General features: G+C 45.3%; 1 protein-coding gene across 1 annotated transcript in view; it reads right to left on the reverse strand.

Annotated features, from left to right (window-relative positions):
• The window catches only part of unc119b (unc-119 lipid binding chaperone B), a 69648-nt gene that overhangs the window by 9709 nt on the left and 47838 nt on the right, over positions 1-12101 (reverse strand). The window contains exon 4 of the mRNA XM_068055210.1: positions 1500-1672. Within this exon, the coding sequence (XP_067911311.1) occupies positions 1500-1672 (173 nt within the window). The remainder of the gene's footprint in view (positions 1-1499; positions 1673-12101) is intronic.

Below are 12101 nucleotides of genomic sequence, written 5' to 3' on the forward strand. Positions count from 1 at the left end.
CTGACTACGAACACTCAGCAACATCTGTGACTAGTATAACTCGTCATCCCCCTCATATCCTTTTGGAAAAAGGCGTGTTTGAAATTTCAGTGTCTACCTGAACATTAATTTGCTGTTTTATCTTTGTTTTGCCTAAAGCTCTATCAATTCTAAAGACTATCCTACATCCTCACAAAAAATAGAACACAAGTAATCTCAGGTTACGAAAAGTAGTCAAAGATACTTAGACATAAAAATGTCATTGTGAAATAAAAGCCAAATTTGAGGTTGATTAAAATAATTGAGAATCATTTTTCTTATCAAAAAGCTTAAGAGTATGGTTATCATGTTTCACTTGAATATCAATTGGTTGTGTTTTTGAGAGACACAGTATAAGATTAATTAACATCGCACACGTAGGATGTTTCTGCAAACTTACTTCAATAAAAATGCAACAAAACCTCACTTATTGAGTTGCCCTCATCAGGCAGCAGGTGATGGGGAGCTGGGGCAATGGGTGAGAGGAGACAAGAAGACAACTCATTTTAAGGTTTTCCCACTCTATGGGTCCAGATTAAAAAACTGTATGTAACTATGATTTGTTTATTCAACATCAAATTTGATGAAGGTCCCTTACCAACTTCAATGAAAATCATACAAAACAAAAAGCTAGCTACCTTGATGGATCATCCATTTTTTTTTCATTGAATAGCTAGCTTACACAATCAGGAAACTCCCAGCTATGATCCCTGGACTATATGGAGATAGTTAATCGCAGCTCACCTGATGGTAGGGACTAAGGAGGAGGAAGTCACAAGTGTTTCTTGCTCATTGCTATCCAGAGACTCAAATGGAACTGCATAAGTGAGCATCAAGTGAGGACAGGATTGGGCTATGAGATTCCCTTAAGGTTCAGGTATCCTTCCAGTCACTGCCCATCATGAAGGCTCACACCTGAAGAATGGCCACTTAGGCAAAATACTGGCTGACATTCACAATATGTGGAACTGTTCATCAACAGGGAGTCAACACCTTCAGGAGAGGAAAGAATTGCCAAGGAAAAAAATAAGGTCGCAAATTCATATTCAGGTACATCACACTTATATCTGATGCACTGAATATCTTGGAATACCAGTTTTCAAAGGAGACCCAGAGTATGCAGAGTTTTACCAGCTGCAAGAGTTTAATAATACAGCACTACATTTAGAGAATTGACAAAAACATTCTCTTTCAAAAGAAATTCAACAGAAAATGTGCATAGTGCTGAGCAAGCCCATTTTCAAAAGGATCAGTGCGAGACGAATTTCAGGAAATTTGATGTTTTGTTAAAGTCTAGAAGAGTTACAAATTACTGATGGTCACAACTTGGAATTTCCTGCTTCAAAAAAATGACTTTTTTTGGTGTGTTTTTTTAAACATAATGACCATTCATTTGAATAGTATCCAGAAATTCATGAAGTAAACCTGCTTAAACTGCAACATCTCCAATAGCAGAGCTTATAAAAGCTAGAAATACATACTGATGTCTTCAGAAAGTTGAGGAAATTCATATATGTGCTCGCATGTGTTTCTGCTGTTGGGAATACAGAATCCAAAGTCAAAATCGAAGCTTTTCAGCAGCCGCTCCCTGAAGTAATGTCTTTCAATCATCCTGAAGTTACTTACAGGCTTGTCTCCAACTGTAAATTCTACCCTGTGGGGAAAAAAAGGAAAAGGACAAAAAGGTCAAAAAGAAAGAAGAGCACAGTGGAATGCTAAAACGGAACGACGATTGCACTTTTAAACCAAGTTATACAATTATATTGTTCTTATCACAGATGAGATATTCTTCCATACATTTGTCCATGTATTGTAAACATTGCTAGGACTAATCACATTGCCTGATAATTAAGTTTCAATACCATGCACTGCAGTAATTAAAAAGGTGCCAAAACATTCGCCCTTATTTGTGTCAATTGTATTTATCTCAGAAAGTAACAAAATTCAAATGTTACAATGGAAAAGAACTGATCATCTTGAAATCATAGGCTTTAAGTATACAGGACTGCTTAGTACCTGCTGTTCGAATCTGGTGCACAAAAGCACCTTCATACAGGTATTCTAACTACTGGATGAAATCATAGAATGGTTACAGCACAGAAGGAGGCCATTTGGCCTACCATGCCCATGCCGGCTCTCTGCAAGAACAACTCACCTAGTCCCACTCCCCTACCTTTTCCCCGTAGCCCTGCAAATTTTTTCTCTTCAGCTAACTATCCAGTTCTCTTTTGAAGGCCTTGTTTGAATCTGCCTCCACCATACTCTCAGGCAGTGCATTCCCGATCCTAACCACTCGTTACGTAAAAAAGTTTTCCCTCATGTTGCCGTTGGTTCTTTTGCCATTTACCTTGTATCATTGTCCTCTGGTTCTCAACCCTTGTGTCAATGGGAACAGTTTCTCGCTATCTGCTCTGTCGCGATGCCAATCAACATCTCTATCAAATCTCCTCTTAATCTTCTCTTCTCCAAGGAGAACAGACCCAGCTTCTCCAACCTACCCACGTAACTGAAGTTCCTCTTCCCTGGAACCATTCTCATGAACCTTTAGAGCACAGAAGGTGGTTGCGAAATACGTAACCGATCTACAGTATGAAGTCATTGTGGGCCTCTCATCATTGTCAATTGTCCAATGTCCCATTAGTGACTACATTCCTTAGGGAAGGAGTAGGGCGGGTAAGTACAGGAATGGAATGGGAGATTAACAGGATCTCTAATCAAGTTGAATTGGAAGTGATATGTCTGGAGTTGGGATACTGGAACAGAATTGATCCTCTATGGAGCCTCAGCATTGTGGCTGTTGTTGACTGATTTGGCCAGTAGCCCAAATAATCACTATAACCAACATATTCAGCATACCCTAATTTAGTGCCTTAGATGTTTACTCGTTGTACACTGCTGATCCTATGATGCACAATGTTTACTGCACTGCTAAGCACTGCCTAGAACTTTATAAAGAGCTAGTCAAACAGCTGTTCAAAATGTCTTCTCCAATGTGCTGTTCAGAATCCATCAGATCTTGCTGGACTACATTAAACAATAGCAGGTTCTGATGAAAAGTCATCGACTTGAAATGTTAACTATTTCTCTCTCCACAGATGCTGCCAGACCTGAATATTTCCAGAGTTTCCTGTTTTTATTTCAGATTTCCAACATCTGCAACATTTTGTTTTTGCAGGTCTCTCCATCCTTTGCCAGAACCCACCCACTACTCCAGAATCATAGTGGAGAGCAAGAATACCAACAGACTTCTTATTTCCACTAATAACCTTCTCCTTGTCTCCCTCCAAGGAGCACATGGTTTGCTCTGTCACTTAAGATTAAGACCATCAGTTCAGCTGCCTTTCATGCTTCCCCTTCTCCTTGCCCACTCAGACAAACCACCTCCCCAGATTTGCCCCTGCCCTAGTTCTGAACCCACATCTCTCTGCAGCTTCTCTCCTATCTTCCACAATGTCCACGAGGTCACCTCCTGCTTCCCTGACTCCATTCCCACTAAACTGCTCACCATCATCTTCCCTTCCTTGCTGCCCAGGCTATCTGACATTGTAAATAAATTCTTCTCCTCAGGTACTATCATCTTCCTTTTCACCATCAACTCAAAATATACACCCCTGACCCCTCTGTCTATGCAAACTACCAGCCCATTTCCAATCTCTCATTACTGTTCAAAGTCCGTGAAGGCGTTTGTCGCCTACCAAATCTGTGGTATCGTCCACAACATTGGGTCAGTCTCCAAATCTACACTTATGACACTACATCTTCTAACAGATCTCGAGATCCAAAGCCTCTCTGTTGTCAGACTGTTTGTCTGATATCCAATCTTGGATGAGCCACAATTTTCTCCAGTTAAACACTGAGATGACCAAAACTATCATTCTTGTCCCCCCCATCACAAATGCTTTACCCTTAACACCAATTCCATCTGCTTCCCTGACCTCTCTCTCAGACGAAACCAGACTGTTTACAGCCTCTGTATCCTACCGCCCTACACAACCTCAAGTTGAGCTTCTGATCCTGCATCTTCTCCATCACAAAGATTGCCTATTTCCATAACAAATGCCCACCTCAGCGCATCTGCAGCTGAAACCCTCATCTATTCCTTTGTCACCTCCTGATTCGACTAGTCAGTCTCCCATTCTCCACACTCCATAAACTTCAACTCATTCAAAGCTCTGCTGCACAAATCCTATGCCATACTAAGTAATACTCATCCATAACCTCCAACGATCTACACTGAAGTGTTGGCGGACTAGGAGCCAAATTTTAAAATTTGCAGGATGTTTAAATCCCTTCATGGCTCTGTTCCCCCCCCCCCCCCTATTTCTGTAACCTCCTTCAGCCTTATAAACCACTCTTTTGAACTCTCCAACCTATGACCACTTGTGCATGGCTCCTCTCTTTGCCCCAGCAGTGGTAGTTGTGTCTGCAGCCACCTAGGCTCCACACTCTCAAATTCCCTCCCTAAACTTCTCCACTTTCTTATCCTCCTCCAAAATCCTCTAATTCCTACCGCTTTAAACAAGGCATTGGTCGCTCTGCCTAATATTTTCTTCCTAGGTTTGGTGTCCATTTTTTCATTAAACCCCTCACTTTGTTTTTTTTTTATGTTAATAGCGGTATATAAATGCAAATTATTGTTCAAAAACCCTGGAAGGTATTTTTATCATGAATGAGAAGAATTTGGAACATGAAGGGAGGAGTCGGCATACGTACACTTTGCAAGCAAAAGCATTTGCTCTGTTTTAAAAAAATTTTTTTTAGATGACATTGTTCAAAGTTTAATTGTGTGTCAAGGAAATCTGAATTTACTTCAACAGTGCAAAGAACATTGATTTCCAATCAGCACAAGATGCTATGCATGACTAGCACATTATTCCATAAACCTGTCATCCCCAGACACACAGTATTAGAGAGGACTTTACTTACAACATTTTTCCACATATACAGCAGGCCCATTGTTGTGTAGAACAAGAATGTTTGATTAGATAAGAAAAACACAAAAATTTTAATAGTCTTGGCAGCTTTACATATGTCTTTCTAAAGTACTCATGAAAAAGCCTTACAATGGGTTTAATACATCCTACATATAATTTTTTAAAAATCCAATCATATTAATTGTCCTTCATCTTTATCATATTCCCAAACTTAGTTGCTCATCCTCCCTGAACCCCCTTGCTTTCAAGTAAAACTAGCAGTTTTAGGAAAATAAAATGTGTTTTATCAGAGGTTTTATAGCTCAAAGGGAGACTTTTTGGGCAAGCACGAAAACTGTGTTACAGAAATCTAAAAGTAACCTCACAGCTCTACTCTCCCCACACTCCTGTATCATTATCTATTTCAAATGTTTGGGCATGGGTGAGAGCACGGGGAAGAGGGCACAAGCAGGGCGAGGTGGGAAGAGGGGAAAGCATGAGCCGGGTTTGGGGGGGGTGGGGGAGTAAGGAGATGGACAACCGTGGCGGGGTGGGGGGAGGAGAAATGGAGCGGTGGGGGGGGGGGGGGGGGGAGGAGGAGAGAGAAGGAACAGAGTGACTGTGGTGACCCACCTACCATTAATACTTGTACATGCTCAAACAAGTAAGTGTTCTTCACATTTTTAAACAAAAGTTTGGTACCCTAAACTGCAAATCAGATGTGGGGTGTTCATTTGATGCTTTGGCCAGGACCGCTATCTCTGTGGGAGGATCTGCCTTTCAGCCCCAATCAGTCCGACCCTTACTTTGACTACCGTTTTTCTGTCTATATGTTTATAGAGGACTTTTGGGTTTCCTTTGGTGTTGGCTGCAGGTCTGTTCTCAGGCTCTCCCTTTGTCCCCCTTGTTCCCTTTCCTCAATCTCCTGTGCATTCTATATTTAGCCTGGCATTTGTCAATAACACCAGTATTCCTAGCCAGAATGGAATGGAAATGATTGGGTAAATCACCTGCCAATCATGCCTGAATTGGTGTAAGTGACTGGGATTAATTTTACATTACTATCTTCCACTTAGTGCATTTTGCTGGAGATATCTTTACCATGGAATTCTGTACCCCAGAGAGCTGTGGATGTTCAATCGATGAGTATATTCACGTCTGGGATTGACAGATTTTTGGATACTGTGGGAATTAAGGGATGTGAGAATAGGTGGGGGAGGGTGTCGTTGATGTAGACATTTAGCCATAATCTTATTAAATGATGGAACAGGTTCGAGGGGCTGCATGGCCTACTCCGGCTCCTGTTTCTTACATTCATCTTAAATCACCTACCTTTTATTGGAAGACGTTGCTACAGTTTTGACTAAGTTCTGTTTGCTGCAGTTCGTTGAGGCTCTTTTTAAATAGACTTGTAAATAGACTTCTTTTGCTTTGCTAAGTAAATACACTTTGGTCACAAAATTGGGCTCCATAACCCCTCTGATGCTGGTGCTACAGAAGCCCCAGGGTCAGCAAATGGCACACGCAGCGCTGTGGGCACAGTCTGCGCAGTGCCCCATTCAGGGCAGGGCACAAGTACAGGTGGCTGACTATTCCCTGGAAATGCTCGGATCGCGACGCCAACTGTTCCAGCTGATTTGACCATGATTGTGCTAACCATTCATAGCTGAAAATGCATTCAGCTGCATGAGGGACCCTCCCCTATCCCACTCGCACTATTTAAAAAGCCAGCCATCCAAATGGTAGGTGTGGTGCTTTTGATTTAATATTGCTATAGGAAAGTTTGTGGAAGTACTGTGACTTGTTTTTGGAGGGATGTTGGTAGCAAAGCATCCACTCCAGGAGGGCAGAGGATTTGGTTACTTGTCCACACCAAGTCTGCACGGGGTACAGGGGCGGTTGTTGCAGTACTTCTGGGTCTACAGAACAGACAAATGGAACAGAGACTGCAGAGAGGGGAAGCTCTGAACAGAGAGAGGCAGAGGAGGGCTCTGCACAGAATGCTGGACCCACTACATGTTTTCAGAGAGCACTTCTCATACCTCCACCTCAGCTAGCAGCAATGCCTGAGGTGACTCAGATTCACCAAAGAGGTGGTCACAGAACTGTGCCACCTCTTTTAACACGACCTGCTGCCATACAGCAGGGCAAGGACAGCGCTGCCAGTGGCCATCCAGGTCACCATCACTTTAAATCTATGCAATTCGATCCTTCCAGGTGGGAGCGGGCGATACAACAAACATCTTCCAGTATGCCATCCATCACTGCATCCAGAAGGTGACAAAGGCCCTAAATGCAAGGAGAGGTGAGTTCATCATTTTTCTCTCTAAGCGGAGAGAAGCAGGATGAGCTGGCATGTGACAGGATTCCCAATGGTGCAGGAAGCCTTCAACTATGTGCATGTGGTTCTTCAGGCCCCACATTTAAACGAGAAGAGGTAGAGGAACCATAAGGGCTACCAATTCATTAATGTGCAGTTGCTGTGAGATCATGGCGACCATGCACAAACCGTTACATTGGCGAACGCCCGCTATCCTGGTAGCGGCCATGATGCCTTCACTCTGAGGCAGTCTGCCTTTCGTACTGTGTTCTGTGGCTGCTCGGAAAAAAGTAATGTCTCCTTACACGTGGCTGATGACCTCCCTTTGCAACCCGACCGAGCAAGGACAATGGGTGTACAATGAAAGCTATGGTGCCACTTGTAACATCATGGAGCAGACCATCAACATGTTTGAAAAGCAGCTCCAATGCCTGGACAGCTTGTGGGGAGCCCTAAAGTACTCTCTGGAGCATGTATCAAAGTTCATGGTGGTCTGTCATGTCCTCATCAAGATGGCTATCATGAAGGGACAACTATTGCCACTAGCCATCCGGAGGTCACCTCAGGAGGAAGACGCAGGGAGGAAGGAGCAACCCCTTCATTCCAAACTGGCTGTTTGGGAGTACCTACTCAAACTCAACTTCCCTTAGAAGAGTATCCCTTCACCCCAGCTTGTGTGAAAGTGAGTATCATTTAATCCCTTCATCCTCTTGAGCCTTGCATCTGCCAAAGTAGGATGTAGCGTCAGGATGAGAGCGATCTACACCCCAGAGGCGGGCATAGGGACAAGGGATGCAAAATGTCTGTCAGCAGCGTGTCATAGTGGTCCTGAAAAAAAGCCTCCTTTCATAATTGAATCTCGTAAGATTCTTGGGAAGGCAACACAGGCAGGAAGCATCTGTGTGCCCCTATCAGTGGCATCTGCACTGCCAGCAGCCTGTGTTGGGATTGATGCCGTGCGGGGTCGAACACCTCCCTTCCCTTTGTCGACAGGAGAAGAAAGCACATAACCACAAGGAGCAGGCCATTGCTGAGTGCCCTATTGCCGATGGAGGAGACGGCCATGGAGTCTGGCGGACTGCAGGGTGGAAGGAGCGTTGCGGACGAGAGACAGGGGCACCCTCCCAAGATAGTAAGCAAGCACAAAGCTACAACTGCAACGATGGAGCCATGCTGCTCATCTGGCATCTGGTGCACATAGGGGTCTGCAATATAAGGGTGCCTGCAATGGAGGGATGGCAGGCCCTGAGCCTGACAGGTCTTTGTTCTGTTGCGCAGGTCAAGCTGTGCCAAATCAGACACCAGTGGAAACTGCTGTGGATCCTACCACCTTTGAGGTGGAGAAGGAGCCTCAGAGGGTCCATTAGCACCTTATACTCCTCCATCCTCTGCCAGCACAGATACATGCACCTTGGTGGGTTTGAGTGCGAGCGTAAATCTGGGCACAGAATCTGGTGAGCACAGCACACACGTGCCCGAGCAACTGACGGTGGCGATGACAACCCAGGCCTCAGAGTCAGAGGACTGTGGGAAGCCAAGCCCATGCTGAGCCCCAGACACATGATATGCCTCTGGTTCTGGCAGCAACAGGGGACATGCTGGAGCTGCAGCGAGAGGTGCAGCAACATCTGGCAGAGATGAGGAGTCCATCCAAGCCTTGACAACATCTCTGACCGGTGCATGAGTGGCCTCCTCCATTGAGAGATTGGTGGATCTGATGGAAAGCCACATTCAGCAGAGCACTCAGTATTTGCTGGATATTCATGCAGACTCCATACCCTCCTGATCATGCAATAGTGGCAAATTGAGCAGGGGACAGGGGACTTCCAGGTCCTGTCCTCTCAGGTCAGCAGAAGTCTGCCTTGATAGGCCTGGAGGAGTGTATGTCTCTGGCAGCTGAAGGCTCCTCACAGGGTGTGACCCTAGTGTAAGTAGCAGCTCCTCTGCCAGTGTCGCCAGTACATCCAACATCCCAGCCAAACGAAGGCGATACTGCTTCTTTACAGGAGGCCCACAGCATGCCAGAGCTTTCCAGGCCCAAGGCATCCCCAGGATCAATGGCCTGCGCAAATGGTAGCTCGCATTGTCCCATGTCATGCATTGCATCTGTCGTCTGCATCTATGTGTGGGTTCCTCACAGGCGTCAGTAGCCATATCCTCAGTGGGTAGCCCTAGTCTCCAAGGATCCATCCCTGAAGGATGGGGGAAGCCAGAAAAGTTCAGCAACCTGGGACTGCTTCAAAATGTAGACAGCGTGGCAACTTCCTGGGAAGTGTGAGCAGATCAGCAGGATTTGTTTACAGTGGTTGCACACCAGTTGTACATTGAAGCAGTGGAAGCCCTTCCTGTTGATGAAAGCCACTGGCTGGTGTTCCACAACCTTGATGGCCAGATGTGTGCAGTCGATGACCCCCTGCACCTTGGGGAATCCAGCGATGGCCCCGACACCAGCGTCCCTCTCTGCTAGGGAGTTGAGATCCGTGTGGAAGCGCGCATAATCTCTGGGCCCCCTGAACAGGGCACTGGTGACCTTCTTGATGCACCAATGTGCCACAGTGTCCCCTGTGGATCCCTGGAATGATCCGGCGGCATCCAAGATCAGGGCCACTGGATTGGCCCCAGTTCCCTGGGGCACAGTCATTATGCATCATTGCATACAGGTCAGTGTCTGCCTCCCTGGAGAGCCATTGCCTTTGTTGGCACTGCCTGTCAGAAATCCGCACCTGCACACTCTTTCTGCAGAGTACCCTTTCCGTGCTGGCCACCTCCCTCTCTCTCCTCTTCGTCCTTCTGCTGCGTCCAGAGGCGGCTTAGGTCCCTCCTGTGGTATGTAGTCCGTTGTTGTGCCTGTGAAGGAGCCTGGCCCTCCCTCCTGCTCAGGTGAGCCTAGTCTTCAACAGGGTCACCGAAGCATGGGTGAATGAGGCCCAAGATAAGTGGCCTCTCCCTTAAAGGCAGTCTTCCCCAGCCAGGAACCCCTCTTGATGCCCACACTTATGCTCCTTGCCCAGGTGTCACTTGCCCGTTGCCCTCTTGAATTGGACCCCGTGCAGCGCAGTCAACCTTCCCCTCACTCTTGAGGCATTAAGCTCAGCCCTCCCTTCAAGGATCTTCCAGGCCCTCGATACTTTTGATAGTCTCCCCTTCGAGGCAGGCATGATCTGCTGCCTTGACGTTGCCTCCTTGAAGGATGCGAGACTCTGAAACCCCACGAGACCCTTGCACCGTTTATAAAATTGCATCAGACACACAAAATTGCTTTCAATTGGCCCTTTAACTAGCTTAATTAACTGTCCGCTGTGTCGCCATCGGACCTCCGCCCTCCACGTTTGCCGCCATGGACAAAACTGGGGTGGGACATCACAACGACGAACAGGAAGTCCCAATTTATGTCCCCCCATGCCTCCATACCCGTCCACATCATTCTCTTAAAATTTAGCCCATAGAGTCATTTACTGCACAGAAAGAGGCTATTTGGCCCATTGATTTTATCCTGCTCTTCCTATAGCAATCCAGAGTCCGATTTTCCCATTCTATCCTCGTAGCCCTGCAAGTTTATTTCCCTCAAGTGCCCATCCAATTTCCTTTTGAAATCAATCATCTTTGCTCCCACCACCCTTGTAGACAGTGAGTTCCAAGAATTTACCACTCACTGCATAAAAAAGTTTCTTCCTCACAGCCCCCTACATCTCTTGCCCAAAACCTTAAATCTGTGTCCCCTAGTCCTTGTACTATTGGCTAATGGGTACAGTTTTTCCTTGTCTACCTTATTTAAACCTGTCATAATCCTGTACACCTCTATCCAATCTCCCCTTAATCTCCTTTGCTCCAAGGAGAACAACCCCAGCTTCTTCAACCTAACCTTATAGCTAAAATCCCTCATCCCTAAAACCATTCTGGTAAATCTCTCTGCACCCTCTCAAGGGCCCTCACATCCTGCCAAAAGTGTTATGGCCAGAACAAAACGAAAAAAATAGAATGAGAGTGAACTAGCCAGTAACATAAAAACAGATTGTAAGAGCTTTTATAGGTATATTGAAAGGAAGAAAGTAGCTAAAGTAAACGTTGGTCCCTTGGAAGCAGAGACAGGAGAAATTATCATGGCAGAGGCACTGAACAAGTATTTTGTGTGTGCCTTCACAGTAGAAGACACAAGTTCCATACCAGAAACAGACAGTAACCTAGGGGCTAAAAAGTGAGGAAATTAAGGAAATTGATATCAGCAGAGAAAAAGTATTGGAGAAACTTAAGGGACTAAAATATGACAAGTCTCCAGGACCTGATGGCCTACATCTTAGGGTTCTAAAAGAGATAGCTGCAGAGATAGTGGATGCGCTGGCTAGGATTTTCCAAAATTCCTTAGATTCGGGAATGGTCCCAGCAGATTAGAAGTTGGTAAATGTTATACCACTTTTCAAGAAAGGAGGTAGAGAGAGAGCGGGGAACTACAGGCCAGTTAGCCTATCAGTCGTTGAGAAAATGCTAGAATCTATTATAAAGGAAGTCTTAACAATGCACTTAGAAAAGCACAGTATGTTTAGAACAAGTCAATATGGTTTTAGTAAAGGGAAATCCTGTTTGACAAATTTATTAGAATGTTTTGAGGATGTAACTAGTAGGGTAGATAAAGGGGAACCAATAGATGTAGTACACCTGGATTTCCAAAAGGCATTCAATAAGGTGCCACACAAAAGGTTAATTGGCAAGATAAGGGTTCATGGAGTTGGAACTAATATATTAGTTTAGGGCGGCACAGTGGCGCAGTGGTTAGCACCGCAGCCTCACAGCTCCAGTGACCCGGGTTCAATTCTGGGTACTGCCTGTGTGGAGTTTGCAAGTTCTCCCTGTGT

This window comes from Heterodontus francisci, chromosome 23 (genome assembly GCF_036365525.1).
Source record: "Heterodontus francisci isolate sHetFra1 chromosome 23, sHetFra1.hap1, whole genome shotgun sequence".
In the NCBI taxonomy this organism is placed as follows: domain Eukaryota; kingdom Metazoa; phylum Chordata; class Chondrichthyes; order Heterodontiformes; family Heterodontidae; genus Heterodontus; species Heterodontus francisci.